The sequence below is a fragment of the Anomalospiza imberbis genome, chromosome W (genome assembly GCF_031753505.1).
Source record: "Anomalospiza imberbis isolate Cuckoo-Finch-1a 21T00152 chromosome W, ASM3175350v1, whole genome shotgun sequence".
NCBI lineage: Eukaryota > Metazoa > Chordata > Aves > Passeriformes > Viduidae > Anomalospiza > Anomalospiza imberbis.
In genome coordinates, this window is record NC_089720.1 from 1700457 (window position 1) to 1715295 (window position 14839).

The following is a 14839-nucleotide window of genomic DNA, read 5'->3' on the forward strand; positions in this document are numbered from 1 at the left end:
ATGCGGACAGAACATCCCTCCCCCAGAGGTTAACACTAGTTGAAGTAACATGAGGCCGAATCATGTCCGTCTGTCCCTCTGGGTTCGTGATCATCACGGGCTGCTGGCTCATGTAGCAATGCACTGTTCCTCCCAATCCCGCAATAGGCGTCTCCACCAGATCCAAGGGCCACTCCAGGGGCCAGGCAGCAAGGGAGAGAACTGTGACGTCTGCGCCGCTGTCAAGAGGCCCGCAGAGACGAATCTCTGGCAGCGTCGCGCCAGGGATGGACAGGGTACACAGCATCTCGGGACGATTTTCGGTCAGGACAGCAGACCAGTGAACTTGAGGCGGCCCAGTGGATCCAAAGCCGCCGTCACCTTGTGACCGATCAACTGTCCTGCGAACAGAAGACTTTAAAGGCACAAACTGAGCAATTTGTGTCCCTTTCTGGATAGTGACGGGGGAGTGGGTGTGAAAACCATGGCAGAAATCTGTCCCATAAAATCTGTATCAATGAGTCCCATGTGCACCATGATGTCCTGAAGGGTGGCACTAGATCTCCCCATAAGGAGAGCACTCATGCCCTCACCCAAGGGACCAACAGCATCCAGGGGAACCTTGTATATTTTGCACGAAACTATGACAACTGTTGCTGTTGTGCAGACATCAACACCTGCTGAGCTGCGGGTGCTGGCTCAAGCCGGCTAAGCAGACCTCCATCGGCTCCAGGGCTTGGAGAGAAGCTTGTGTCTGGGCGCGTCTCTCCATCGCGCTCCGCTTCCCGTTCCCTGAGCCTGGCAACACTTGGCCATTAGCATGCACAATCGCCTTTCAGACATTTGCAGTATGGTTTGGCCTTCCACACCGACCACACAAAAACAAGGGAGTTGCGACCTGCTGTCCCTTCTTTCTCTGTTTCTTGCTGGCCTGAGCATTCCCCTGCTGTCGCTGCCCGCTCTGCAACATTACCCAGACCAGCTGCACAGCAGTAGCCAAGGCAGCCATCTTATGACCTGAGGTGCCTACCTTTGTACAGGCCTCTGCCATCTGAGGGACAGAAGGATCACCAGGAAGAGCCTCTATGATTCTCCTACAGTCAGCAGTGCAATTGTTTCTCACAAGGTGTTTAATCCAAAGCTTCCTTGCCTCAGGATCTCCCACCTGCTTCTCCACAGAAGCAGACAGCCTGTCTGCAAATCGTAGGAAAGACTCATCAGCTCCCTGGACAACAGTCACAAATGACTCCTTTGGAGCAGCCACTTTTATGGTCTGAATCAACGCTGCCATGCCTGTTGTCTGGCACTGATCCAGCACCAGGGGAGCAAAGCCAGCCTGCCCCTGAGGATCAGCATAATTGCCTGTGCCTAGCAGCACATCAGTACCAATCACACGTCTGGGATCCCGTTGGCCCAACCTAGCATTTCGTTCCACTGCTCTAGCTGCCAGCTGAGTCCATTTAGACTCAAAAAGGTCATATTCTACAGGCTGAAAAAGAACACGAGCCAAGCTTCGAATATCATAAGGTGTCAGCAAATCACAGCAAACACTAGAAGCATCTGCATAACTTCTACAGCGCCCAGACCATATTTTCCAACCTTATCACAGAGTTCCATCAAAGGTTTCAATGGTAAAGGCTGATTGGCATTGTTAGCAATGCCCCTGAGCACAGGGAAAGCCTGGAGACCCCCTGGTAAGGTGGCAGCACCTGCTAAGTCCCACCTTGTGGACTCCGCAGGGACAGAAGCAGATGACTGACTGGGAGTCAGCTCAACAGCCCCCAATATTGTTTCCCCTGCAGCATCAGCAGGGCCAGAGCAGGCATCTGCGCACCACGGGAGGCAACACAGAGAGGCACAATCAAGCACATTCTCGACCTTAGCTTTGACTTCTCACCAAAACTGCTCGTGCTCCCTCGGACGTACAGTCACCTGACACGGCGGAAGCGTCCACATGTCTGAGGAAGAAGACCCACGGCCCCGGGGCAACACGGGTCTCCCGCTGGCCATGTCACCTTTTGTTGCAAAGGTAACCACCGCAGTGCCCGCACCTGTTGCCGCCCTGGTAGCCGCAGGAGGGATGGGCGGTGGAGATGGGCCAGCCCCCGCCAGGGCCCCCCTGGGGCCACCCTTTCTTGTCACGGGGGAAGAGCGTTGCACAGAGAGAGACGCAGCTCGCAGAGCCGCGCCATGACTCGATACCCCAGCCACGGGACCCAGCACAGGCTGCCCGGAGACGGGGCCATCAGGCACCACACGCAAAAGAGTCTTGCCCGGGGATGCACAATCCGACAGTAGACACCGGCTCTCGGGGATGGAGCAGGTCGGGCCATCCACCGGCCAGGGTGGGGTCTGACAGAAAGTCGATCAATGTCCCGCCTACGGCGGCTTCCTCTGCCTGTGCATTCCCGGCAGGGCGTGCAGGTGCAGATTCGATCAATGATGTGGACCCCGAACGGGAGAGTGCGGGGGAAACGGCTGACTCTGCTCCCACCACCCTCAAGGGATACGTTGTGGAAACCCCAGAGTTCGGGCAAAGTGTTGTCACTGAATCAGGCTCCAGCAGAGCCAGAGGCTGAGCCAGGGGCTCTTCACAGCCCCTGAGCACCAGAAAGGCACACAGAGGAGGTGTCCCTACCCCGCTCCGCCGCCCCCTGGGCACGGAAAGGGACGGGGCCGGCACTGATCCGTGCAAAGACTCAACATTCACCTCTGCCTCCAAAAAGACTTCAGCGTCACCCTGTTCAGAGGCTGGGGCTCTGGAGTCCTGCCAAAGTTTATCAGTCCGTCTCCAGTTCAGGAGCACTGCCACCACGCCTGCACTATAACCAACAGAGAGAGAGCCCATGAGGTGTTCTCCCAGGAGACCCCACGTCTCCCTGGAGAATGCCTCCTCAGGGGCTGAATAGAGCCCATGATTTCTGCCCTAGTATAACAGCTGCTTAAAGCCATCCCAAAGAACAGAAGCCCTCTTTCTCTCCAGAAAAGCTTCCCAGACATCCAAGACCAGGAAGTCCTCCATAGAAACCACAAGGGCTGTCCTGACCACAAGCACTGCAGGCAGAGAGAGAAAAAAGAAAAAGAGAATTAAAAGACCTCACCCACGGCTATCTTGCACATGGCGATCACCAAATGTCACACTGCGACATGAAATAACTCACAGAAGCAGGCTAGATGTAAAAGGAAAGAAAAAGAACCCAAAAAAGCAAATTTTATTTTCTGACTCCTCTATATATACAATAGCAAAAGTGACAGTGGATTGGAGGGTGAAACTGCCACCTCTCCTACCACACTGGTCAAACCAACATTCCATCAATTATCTCCACCCACAAAGAAGAATGTAAAACAATCCTTATTTTTGTGAACATGCTTGAGAAAACTCAGTTGAAATATGTAAATATCAGAAGGCATAGGAACTTTTAGAAGAACTTTAAAACTCTCAAAAGAACAGGGCAACAGTAAAGGGAGTGTTGGATATCTTTCACCCTTCAACACAGTGGCCCCAACTAAAAATGCGTCCCTATTCGCACCCCCCAGGCAGCCAACACATCCCGCCCCCACAGCTTGATCGGGGTTGAAACGACATAGGGTCAAACTGCAGCCACCTGCCCCTTTGCGTTGCCGATGAGCACGAAGTGTTGGCTCATCAAGGTACATGCTGGACCTCCCACCCCTACAACGGGTGTTCCCACAGGGGCCAAAGGCCACACAGGAGGCCACACGGAGAGGGAGATGACAGTCACATCTGCCCCCGTGTTGATCAAGCCTTGCAGCTCGATCTTTGGCGGGTGGGCACCCAGTAGGATCAGGGTACACGCCATCTGGGGTTGCTGAGCAGAAATGGACACAGACCAGAGGGCTCGTGGCAGTCCCATGAATCCGAAGCCACCACTCCCACGAGTCTGCAGGTCAGACCTGGGGACACATGACTGAAAAAGCACAAATTGAGCATTCTGATTCCCTGCCGGAATAGCAACGGGGGGGGGGGGGGGGGGGAGGGTGTGAAAACCATGGCAAAAATCAGACCTGAAAAGTCAGAGTCAATGACTCCCAGGTCAACAGATTCCTTGGTGGGTGACACTAGACCTCCCCACAAGCAGCGCGCCCAGTCCCTGTCCCAAAGGTCCAAGCACGTCCAAAGGTACCTTATGCTCACAACAGGATTCTAGGGCGACTGTGCCAGCAGTACATACATCCACACCAGTGGAGCCGTGGGTGATGCCTCTGAGCTGGCTAGGCAAGCCTGAGCCGGCACTGTGCTCTGAGGAATCACTTGTGTCAGGGCGCAATTCCTCTAAGTGCTCTTCTTCCCATTTCCCGGGCCTGCCAAAGGCTGGCCATTGGCATGATATTTAGACTTGCATTGGTCTGAACAATGACCTGCCTTTAGGCATCAAGAGCACAAGAAGGTGCCACCCGTACCTGTCGGCTTGGGTGCACCTGTTGCTGTTGAGCAGGACGGGAACAGAAGGACTCCAAGTTAGAAGGCAAAGAAATGAACTGATTTATTTCAAATGCACCGCTATATATAGAGAGAGAACATAGTGCAGACTAATTTCATTGGTCTTAAAGTAAAAACATCTCACACTATTGGTGTGCAGTGAGTGACGCACAGTGGCAGAACATATCTATAAACAATGTGTACAAGAAGAGAGATTAGAGAATTATTTACATTCTTTCCCAACTGTTTCCCAGGCTCTCGCCTGGTTAGAAAAAGCCTCTCTTTTTCTCTCTGACTGAACTGAGAATATCCATATGCACCTTGTTTTTTTCTTGCCCTTATTTTTGTCCCTTTTCCGTCGTCTGCCCCCTGAAGGCACCTGGCTGTGTAACAACCTCCAGAGTAGACACTCTGTGGTTCACAGCACCCGTCTTAACGCATGCTTTGACCATGTCTTTCACCAACGGGTCACCTGGAAGAGCATTTATGATCTTCTGGCAATTACTGTTCGCATTGAACCGGACCAACATTTTGCAGAAGCTCTCCCTTAAGGTAATATCCTCAACCTGCCTCTCCAGGGCAGCAAAAACCTTCTCAACAAATTGCATAAAAGGCTCATCTGGTCCCTGTACAATCGTTGTACATTGTGGTGTGGGGGAGGCCGCCTCAGTGGTCTTCACCAATGCACCAAATCCTACCCTTTGACACTGCTCAAGAACAGCAGTATCCCAGGTAGCCTGAAAATCAGGATTGGAAAAGGCATGCTCCCTGAGGAGAGCATCCACCCCCACACCATACCTAGGGTCAGCCTGAGGCAGAAGCCTATTGCTTGCCGCAACCTTTGCAGCAGCCTGCGTCCATTACTTCTGAAACATCACATACTGCACAGGCCAGAACAGCACCTGAGCAATATGTTTAATATCAAATGGAGCAAGCAGGTCCCTGTTTATCACTCTGAGAGCCTGTATAACTTGCTCAGAGCCAAGGCCATATTTTGCAACCTGGTCCCACAGATCCTGTATCGCCCGCCAGGCAAATACATCACGCTTGTTGGCGAGTCCCGAACTTGAGACAGCTTTAAACATGGGAGGAGTGCTCACCTTGCCTTATGGAAGAACACGGTCCTCCTGTGCCCCTCCCTCAGATGCTGGACAAATCGCCTGATCAACACCTGTGGCCCCACCCCCCGAGGCAAGTGGGGTGTCATCAGCTGCCCATCGTGGCCTCCCCACCCTGTCCAAAGGACCCCCACCTCCAGCTTCTGAAGCTCGCACCTTGACTGCGTCCGAAAAGCTGCGGGGATTCCTGGGGCACACGGTCACCCAACAGGGAGGCAAAGTCCAGAGGTTATGGGCGGACAATGATTCCACCTGTCGGTGCTGGCAGTCTACCACTGGAGCACGCCCCAGCCGGGGGACTGGCCGTTGGTCGTCATCGCTGTCCGAGTCCTCATCTAGGGAAGCGGAGGACAGCCAGCAGGTAACAGGGGGTGGCAGATCACCTAAAAGGCCTGGATCCGAGAGGCCAACCACGGGCTGCGAGACCGAAGGGCTAGGTACAAGACCAGACGCAGGGGGACCGGCTGCTGGTGGTGCCGCGGCCGGGGACCCAGCTGCGGATGGTGTGGCCAAAGACGGGCCGATGGGCGGTGTGGCCGGTGGCACTACCGCCGCCGCCGCAGGCTGCACTGGCAAAGGTGTAAATGGCATTAAGTCAACCAAGTTGGCCACTGAGACGAGGAGGAGGCAGCCGCCCCGCAACCAAGGGCAGGGGAACAAAAGGAGACACAGCTCCCGCTGTGGGATTTACCATTCGGAGAGACGGTGCTGGAGTCATCATCACAGTAGCTGTTGTCTGTGCAGGCGCCATAGAAAAGGAGGTGGAAACCGGCTGGGGGCGTGACGTTGGCTGGAGCGGGCACTCGCCGACAGGCATCGACAATGGGCGTGGCCAGTACAGCCGTGCAGGCTCCGTGGCTGATGACAAGGAAGTTGATGGAGTGACCAGTGTTGTCGTGGTGGCCGCTGATGCCAAAGCCAACCCCGCCCCCTCCCGCGAATCAGGGGGGAACCGTGAGCCTGGAACTGCGGCTTCTGCCGGCCACGAGAAAATCAGTCCCTAGTGTGCAGGGGGAAAAAAGTGGAAGCGATCACCGCCGCGACCCCCCAGCCACTTCTCGCAGGAAAGGGGAGAGCTGGACCGTCAGGGATGGAGGGGTCGATTGTGGCACAGGCGGAGAACCGCCGTCTCCCAGGCACAGCTGAGATGTGGCTATCGCTCTCGGTGGTGTTAATATCGCAGAAAGAGGAGACAGCGACCTCCCAAAAAGATATGAACAAGGGCTTGCCGGTGGAATACAATCTTCTGATGAGAGATGGGTTCCGCAGAGAATCCCCAAGCCCCCCGCCAGCCCACGCAGAGTCAGAGAGAAGCTGACCACTGGCCAGTCTTGTGATCTTCTCCCCAACACGCCGGCACCATCCCTGCCCTTTGAACTCCTGCTCTCTGATGCACTGTCCCAGGCCGGAATGGCAGCAAACAAGGGTCTCCACACAGTCATAAGTTGAGGTGCAACAAAATCCCCTTCAAAAAATGCCTCCGCGAGCCAGTCACCCAACGCCCGCCACAGGATCTGGCTGAAAGCAGCAGCCACACTCACCGGAAAATCATGAGCCTTGGCCCATACTAACAATTCACAGAGTGAATCATCCAACACAGAGAGTCCCTTAAATCAGGTCTCTCCATACGGAGAAAATCGCGGCTTCCTCTTTAGAAGCATTGTTCCCATCATGGAATCACTGGCACCTGACCCCAGCAAAGCACAAACTGTCTGCTGCGCTGGGGGATCCGTCCCTGCCCGGTGGCCCAAGCTACCAGGGCAAAACTGCGGACCCAGTCCGATTCAGAAGGACGTGGGGAGAGGTTGTTACCTCTCCGGGGAAATAGACCGTGTCCAAATGCGGGTAGACCGTGCGGGCGCTGTGGGGTCCTGGCGGGGGTCCCAGCGGAGGTCCCAGGTGCCTCTGTTCACGAGGGGCTGATCGGTGCAACACATGTCGTCGGTCACCTCTTCCTCTTCAGCTTTGCAGACTCACCCAGTTTTGGGTATTTCTTGCAATGGTTCAAGATTTTTGGCACCATGCCCATCAGTAAAGTAGTCGTGCATTCTGAAATGTATAGATTTGGTTCTTGAGTTGTCAGTGCAGGTTGGGTTTTTTGCTCCTGTGAAATAACTAAATATTTAGGAGTATTTTAATACATAATACAGTTACACAGGCTATGGCAGATGAAGCCATGTGATAGTTACTGGGGGAAATAGTTTTCTGCCTCACAAATAATGTGGTGTTGCTCAAACACATAGTTTTGTACTTGTAATCTGTGCTGTCTGTACTTCACCTAAGTTGGTTTATGGTGATATAGTCTTCTATACTGGGGATAAAATTGAAAAGTTATTTCAGCCTTCTTTCTCACCTATATCATGTAAAAAAAAAACCAAACAAACTATTCTTGTAGTACTTATTGTCTCAAAGGAGATACTGAAACATTGAGTTTATACTTGTAAACTGCTTTGTTACCTGCTTTCTCAATAGAATTAGTTTCCTCAGTTCTAGGCATCTTGGACTATCTGATCATTGCCTACCTTATGAGGGCTGCTGAGTTGCTGTTGTCTGAATTGAGAAGAGATAGGACAGAACCTGAGACTATTGATAGCCAACCTTTTTTGTTGAATCCAGGTGCCTGTCAGAGGTCATGGCTTTTTGTAGTGCTTCACAGTTGATGCCATCTCATTTGCATGTGCAATTTTACCTCTCAAATAACTTACCTAGACAAAAAGCCCCTAGAGATGGGGGCATATACATAAACTTATCTGCCATCTTAATGGTTTGCACGTAATACACTTCTTCTTTCTTTTGCAGCTAACAGCTCAATAGACTGTGCTTTTGCGTAATATGAGTTGCTGTGCTATTCCTGATAAGTGTTTTAGTTGTTTTATTTTCAATTTCTATAGAGCTGATATGATCTCTGAATTTATTTTAAGGGTAGAATTTAATATTAAAGCTAAAGCTCCAGTTTTCCCAAGTTATTGTTTTGCCATTCTGTATCTTGGTGCTTGAATTCTAGTACATCTGCATAATGGTTCCCCCTGGCCACGTATTTACTGTCTATTGTTCAATGATACTTATAAACATTTTTGCATTTCCTTTGGAGAAAAGAATAGCTCTGTACATACTCCCTTGCTAGATTTATGGAGGTAGTTGAGAGGGAAACTGTTGCTTGCTTTGCAGATTTTCTGTGTTGTGGTCATATCTAGGCTTCCTTCAACTAGTAAAAGTCCATTATAGCCAGAAATATTTGCGATTCTCACATTCCATAAGAAAATCCAACTCTTAAAACTTGTTTCTTTTTTATTTCTTTCAAAAAATGCAACTTATGTTTCCATTTGTATCAGTGTAATATGTATGTATGGCTGTTTTTTTCCCATGAACTGGAGGGATGTGAAGTAGAAGCATACATTGAGAGCTGTCTCTTCCTTTTTGACTTTTGTATCTCTTTTTTTTTTTTCCAAATAGACTTCTTGGGAGATTGTAGGGGGAAAGAAGAAAAACCTTGGAAAAGAAGTTTTGGAAAACAAAGGCAACAGAGAGAAACGAGGAGACAGAGAAATGAGCCGTGGATGGGGAAGTTCCAACAGATGGGGAAGAGGAGGCAGCCGTGGCCGAGAGTGTATGTATTTGGGTTCATTTTTAAAGAATCAGATTTTTTTTTTGCAGCTGAAACTGGTTAAGAGCAAATGCTTAATGGAATAAAGTCTGTCCGAGCTATAGCTCAGCACTGAAGGGATCGTCTATGCAACAGGTATGCTCGATCTGTCTGTGATTTGGTTCTGTCTGTGTTTATTTAGAGACACTAAATTTAAATTTCTGTCCTTTTTTGATTAATTGATCTTGTACAAATTGCTGTTCTTTTTTTAAGTTTGAGAATTGACTCTCTGTAAAACTGCTTGAGAAGCAAGTATGTTGCTGCACAGCTGATACACTTTTTTTTCTTTTAATGAAAAAAATATGCAGTTTTGATTACATCTCCTTTTATGAGTGGGAGAACCTGAAGATGTTCTCATCTTTTTATAAAGGGGAATGAAAAGACTGGGCTCATTATTACTCTCTAGCATATGTTACTCATAAGCCAACCAAATGTGAGTTTCTACAACACAGAAAGTTCTTTGTGGGTTGAAATGTTAAAATTTTTTCTACAGCTTATACAGGTGCAAAAATACATTGTACAAAAGCTAACTGATGTTTCCAAGTTAGGTAGCATCACATTAGATCACCATTGGATGCACATTGCTTTTTTCTATTTAAGTTTTATCAGCAGTATCAAAGCTATATAAATTGCCTGTAAGGGCCATACACACTGATAGATGAGCAGAGAAACACCAATGAAAAAATATGTTTAGCTTTTGACTTAAAAGCAGGAAAAAAAATTTGCAATATTCATCAATTCTTTTAATTATTGTAATATCTTCAAATATTGTTCCAGTGAAGACATTGTGAATCTTTGTAAAATAATGTCAAAGTTAGGAAAAAATAGTAATAAAACTTGTAGCTATGTTTAGAAAAAATTAATTCTGATCCATCAAAATGAAAGTGAAGTGTAAGAGCCGTAATGAGGGATGCGGGACTCCAGGCGGCTCTTCAAAATGCAGTTTATTACGTCTAAGATGTTACAGAAGTCCAGGGTCATGGGCGACAGAGCCTGTGCTTACAGCTGTCAGCTCCAGCTGCAGGCAAGCCCGAAGACTCTTTAGTTTTGGTTGCAATGCATTATATACTTTTCTTTGCTGAGCATCTTAATACAGAAGAACCAGTCTATACCTTAACTTTTACCTATAGTCTATCATAGCTACTATAATTACCATATTCACGTTACTATTCTCCAATCACTAAAAGTTAGTGCATTACAGTTTAAGCTAGAAGTTGTTTTTCAGTTTTCTTGCAGTGGAAAATTCTGAGACCTTTTTTCTACTTGCAACATTGGCAGTCTTTTTTGCCTGTGCTATCTTTCTGCTTGGTAAAAACATCTTGTTTGTGGTGGGTTTATCCTTTGCTCTAAGCCATAAAAACCCCTTCTAACTAACATACCCTTTGCCTTCTTAGTTATCCAGTAAGACTGGCTCAGCAATTCTTTTCTTCTATATCAAAACTTGCTTCCATCTCTATTTCATTCTCAGGTTCTACATTCAAAAATCTTTCTGCCCAGCATACATATCTGTGAGACTTTCTTGTCAAACTTTCATCCTTCCCAACAGTGAAGGGCAAAAGTTTTGACAGAGCCAGATGCTGCTTGTCTCTTTTTGGAAACTGGAATTAAAGATTTGTTTCAAGTTGTTACCAAGTCTTGATATCTCCTCCCACTGCAAGCATTACTGGTTTTGTTGCTGCCATTAGGAAAAGTTGTGTAGTACAAAATCTCAACAGTGTTTTAGATGGTCAGTCTTTTTTTTTTTTCCCTTCCTTCAAAGAGCTAGCCATCTTTTGGAGCACTTCCTCAGGAGTTTCCTGTGAAATAGTTAAGGTGCAGTGTGCTTTTCTAGTGCCTCACCTTCACCTGGTTATTATCCTTCTGATTTAAATACAAAGGAGAGTTGTTTTAAGTTTCCCTGGTTGTACAGGTATATGGTATGGGCAGACAAAAGAGTTGGTGTTCTTGGTTGTTCTTTATTCTTTGACTGTTGCCGCACAGCCTGTTATTGAGGAAGCATAGTATGAGGCAGCTTTTTTTCCTACATTGTTAAAGATGTGAGGCCATAATTAATAGTGTAGGCTGCAAAACACTGCTTTTCTCCCCTCCCCCAAAACCCCAACCTAACAGAAATGTGTCTGCTGAAGGACATTTTCCTCTTAGATATTTTTCTTCCTAATGGTGTAGCACAAAGTAAACATAACTTGCTTGTAGCTAGGCTGCAGAAGAAGAGGGCTGACTGATATCTCTTAACCAGCCCACATTATAATCTTGCCCTTTTTTTTGAGGTTTAGGTTAAGCAGACGGCTATACTGTCTCATGCGTGAGTCTCTTAAGCTGTCTTCTCTCCACAGTCAGAGCTGAAGAAAATGGAGTGGACAACAGTCAAGGAGACAGGCCTTCAGACCGTGGGAAACGTAGCTGTGGGAGAGGTGAGATGGTAGTATTGGTGCAGGACTGGCACCAATGATTTCATATCTTGAAATCAAACTCTCCCATTTATTTCTTTAAGCACTTCTTTTTAAGCATTTGTTGGTTATCCTTTGATTCCATAAGCATTTCATCCACCTTTAATTTAGGTACATTCCTCTCCCTTGCCCCTTGTTATGTCTTGGTCTCAGAACAACTTAAAAGAATTGACACAGATGACTTCTATGGTAATTTCCTATGTAGCAGGCTTGTGTGCTCTGGCTATGGAGACCTGTTTTCCCAGATTGACTCATGTCAGCCTTTTGAGAGTGGGAGTATGCTGGGCTCTGCAGGATGTACCTTGGCAGCAGGAGAGCACAAGATTCCATCTGTATGGCTCTCAGGGAAGGATTTGATGTGTACTTGTGTTGTTTTTTTGGGGTAGATCTGGTTGTCAGGCTTGCCTTCTGTTTTTGGTAGCCAATCGGAGAAAGTACAAGCCACCTTAGAGGCTTTTTGGTATGAGAAGGAATTCAGCATAGAGGACTTGATGAGATCTGCGGAAAAAGAATACTGCAGAGTCTTAGGTACAACAGTCTTATCCTGTAGAAGAGATAGGAAAGGTGTTGATAATGGATTTGATGTGGAATCAAGGGATGTGTAGTTGGTTTGATTTTCATAGGTTGAAGTGGAAAGAGGCTTGTTTCTTCTAAGAGCAGGAGGAATGAAAATGAATAACTTGGGTACAGTGCAGATTATGTGAGGAAGTGGGTATTAAGTGAATTAAATTGAGAAAGTGCATAGCAGAACTAATGTACTTAAGTAATGTCTGATTGGTGAAAAATTATGCCTTCAAAAGGCTCTCTTCTTTGGAATATTCAGTAATGAGGCATTCAAAGACAGGCATATCCAGCTTCATTGTCTCCAGATCTGCATCTTGAAGGAATGGAAACATGCAAAGACATGTAGCTTCTAAAGGATTGCAAAAATGACTCAGTTGTACCCGTGAATCAGCAAATACCAAATGGTGTGTGTAGAGTGGTAGACTTGCGGGGGAAGGTGTGGTATAGATCACAGGTATAGTTTTTTGGTATGTTAGCACTGTTAATAGATGGAATGCAAGTATTTCAGTTAATTGTTTTATAAAATAATCCTTTATACTCAAATTATAAATATAAAGGAGTTTTTTTTAAATTGTTGAGTGAAACTTAGAGGTTAACTTTAAATGCAGTCTGTTTTTTGCTTTGTAACCTTATCAACAATACACTGCTTTTGTTGTCAACACTGTAGCTCTCTAGATGAATATCATGTCTTAAGCCAAAACACTGACCTATCTGACTGAAGAAATAGGAACAACTTCAACCAATTTTCATTCACTGGCTTAGTGTACAAAGTATTACTGTATCTCTCTACCAAGTATTTAGACTCTGCATTCATGTGAGAAAAGTATCTTAATGAAATGTTTTCAACTGTCTGGGATAAGCTGTTTGACTTCAGTATTACTATATTACAAGCATGTGTATTCTGTGGTAGGAAATACCTAATTAAATTTTAATGCAAACCTCTTGTGGTTTTTGGCCAGGACAGTTATTTTTCTTGCAGTTGTCATGAGGGAGAAGAGCCTGGAGCCATCTGGGCATGCCTAGGTTGTTATTCTATACTACTCATATCACTGCCAGGGAGTGGAAGTAAGGGATTCTCACTTCTGTGAAGGAGGGGGGACATGGTTTATGGTCGGGAAGAAAAAGATGGCACATGGAGTGTCCCCCCACCATTTTGTTCATTGTATTGGGAGTTATGCAGTACTGGGTTGGTTGATGAATGTGGGGATATTTTGGGTTTTTTGCATGCAAACCACCCCCTTTTTGTACACTTTTGTTAGTAGTATTGTTGCTGTTACTGTTCATTTTCTTATCTCATTGCTTTTTCCAGTAAATAGTTTTATCTCAACCCGTAATCTCTGCCATTCTTATCTCCCACTGAAGGGGAGGAGCGAATGGGGAGGGGAAATGGGACACACTCTGAATTAAGGAGTGCTGCTCCTAAACCACAACAGCCTTTAATTGACACCCAGTGTGAGGCATGAAGGGTTGAGATAATAGACTTGCCCAGAGTTGTTGGGAAGCAATTTTGATCTAAGAATTTGTTATATTATGTATGGAGCCACTGGGCACAATGTTGCTTGGTCTGTTCACATGGTTGTGGTACCTAACCCTGTATGTGTTTCTGTATATGCACTATGTGCCCATCACAGTGCTCCTTCTCAGAGCAGGGATAAGGGATCAGGATTGCTTTGTTGCTGTACTGTGTAATATCAGTTTATGACATTATAACATCAAGGGCAATGAGGGCCATTAGGGATGTGTCTTCAGTGCTGCTCTCCTGTCATGGCCTTGGGTGCTACCTCTGGAAATTCATTAATAATCATACCCAGCCTGTGGGGGAAACAGGGAAGGATGATTTTCCCCAGCTTTTTACCCCCTCTTCCTCCTTTAGGCCTGTTACATCAGCTTTTGAGAATTTTCAATTTCCTTTGGATGTTAAGGAAAGCCTCTTCTTGTTGCTAAGTCTGCCAGGTCTCCTCAGTGTGGTCTACACCATGTTCAGAATCAAGAAAGAGCTATCTAGGGAGGTTATTCAGAGATCTGCCATAAGGGTAGATGGATAGTCATGAGTGGCATGGAATGTGGGAGGAAATTAGCCACTTTTGGGGGAAATTCTCTGCACCAATGGTTGGGAAGTTCACCCCTGAACAAATATAGGATCCTGTTAAAGTGACAGAATATTTGCAAGGACAGTGCTGTGACCGCTCCACAAGGGAGCAACTTGTTGCAGTGTGCTGGGCCCTGGCTACTATTTATTGTACACTGCTCGTCACTAGACAGCTGAATGGAACTGTTGAAGGGTGAGTGGGTTTTGCTGACCACGCCTTGGCTCTCCAACTCACGGATCATTTTGTGGATGGAGATCATGGCATCTCTAGTTGTTCTATACTGTCGGCAGTGCACTGTCAAAGTGGCAATTGGTACACGTTGCTCTTCCACCCTCAGGAGTCCTACAGCAGATGGGTTCTCTGATAGTCCAGGCAAGGTGTTCAATTGCTTTACGCCCTCTGTCTCTACAGCCGCTATCCCAAACATCCACTTCAATCCTTTTGGGTCTTTGAAATATCCACTTCGGAGGAAGTGTGTGCCCAAAATGCATGGGGCCTCTGCGCCAGTCACAATAGGGTGCTTCTTCCACTCATTTCCTGTCAACCTCACCTCACCT

At 47.2% G+C, this 14839-nt stretch overlaps 1 protein-coding gene across 7 annotated transcripts in view; it reads left to right on the top strand.

The window, feature by feature from the left end:
- Positions 1-14839, top strand: part of LOC137464306 (ubiquitin-associated protein 2-like) — a 116914-nt gene that overhangs the window by 27383 nt on the left and 74692 nt on the right. For all 7 annotated transcript variants that reach the window (XM_068175593.1, XM_068175597.1, XM_068175599.1 and 4 more), the window contains 2 exons: positions 8992-9145; positions 11515-11592. In XM_068175593.1, the coding sequence (XP_068031694.1) occupies positions 8992-9145; positions 11515-11592 (232 nt within the window). The remainder of the gene's footprint in view (positions 1-8991; positions 9146-11514; positions 11593-14839) is intronic.